Raw genomic sequence first — 905 nt, forward strand, 5'->3', positions numbered from 1 at the left:
GTGTGGAAAGAGTTACAAAGTCAGAAGCAATCACGTCTTCAAGATCCGGCTGCACGCCCCCGGCACTTGCAACATGATTTTCAGGGTCAGTGTTGGTTCTTCCCTTCCTCCTCCTCTGTCCTGTTCATCCTCGTTCATCTGTTCCTTCACCTTTATCCCCCATCTTCCCTTCTGCAACATCCTTCCTCCATGTTGCAATTTCGAAGACTGTTTGTACTCCGTCTCTAGAAATTCAACATTTTCGTTATCCTTCATCCTCGTCCCATCCTGCTTCGTTATTGCAATCTGATAGTTGCTTCTTCTCCACCTGCAAAGTTTAAACAATTTGTACAGTATCATCATTTTCCCATAAAGAGGTTTCACTAAATCACTTGACTTTTCCTAGTGTGTATCATCAATTCCTCACGAAATTGTTCAATAGATCACTTGACTTTTCCTAGTGAGTAATGCCATCCTCCCGCAAATTTGTTCAAATAAACCACCTCGTAACCATAAAGAAAGGAGATTTATCCATCAGGCAAGGCCGAAAGCAGCCTTCAAGCTGTCCTGCTCAGCGGTGACAGTTGACAGCTGTGACACCTCGCAGCTACATCTCTCTTTCAGCAATTCGACGCTGACCAGGTAAGTCCCTTGGTTGAGGGTAAGAGCTTTCAGGTGGTATGCTGTTTACAGTAGTCGTGCTTGAGAGTTAGTTCCTGCTATGAGTTATGGAAGTTTTGTTATGTAATTTGCAATTGGTTTGAGCTTCCTTTTAAAGATGTTGTATATTCTTTGTTGTGTGAATGCAGTGTTTGGTGTTCAAGCGGTTGTGTAGAAAAAACTGTATTTCAAGTAGAGATGAAAGGCTGGTAGTTCCTCCTTTCTTCTTTATTTATTTTTTTCCTGAGCCATTTTTGCATTTCTGT

At 42.1% G+C, this 905-nt stretch overlaps 1 protein-coding gene across 1 annotated transcript in view; it reads left to right on the forward strand.

Moving 5' to 3' along the window:
• Window positions 1–905, forward strand: part of LOC119586819 (serine proteinase stubble-like) — a gene marked incomplete at its 5' end in the record, with an annotated part of 16039 nt that overhangs the window by 9703 nt on the left and 5431 nt on the right. The window contains 2 exon segments of the mRNA XM_037935545.1: window positions 1–85; window positions 518–621. Coding sequence (XP_037791473.1) covers window positions 1–85; window positions 518–621 — 189 coding nt within the window.

This window comes from Penaeus monodon, chromosome 22 (genome assembly GCF_015228065.2).
Source record: "Penaeus monodon isolate SGIC_2016 chromosome 22, NSTDA_Pmon_1, whole genome shotgun sequence".
Lineage (NCBI taxonomy): Eukaryota > Metazoa > Arthropoda > Malacostraca > Decapoda > Penaeidae > Penaeus > Penaeus monodon.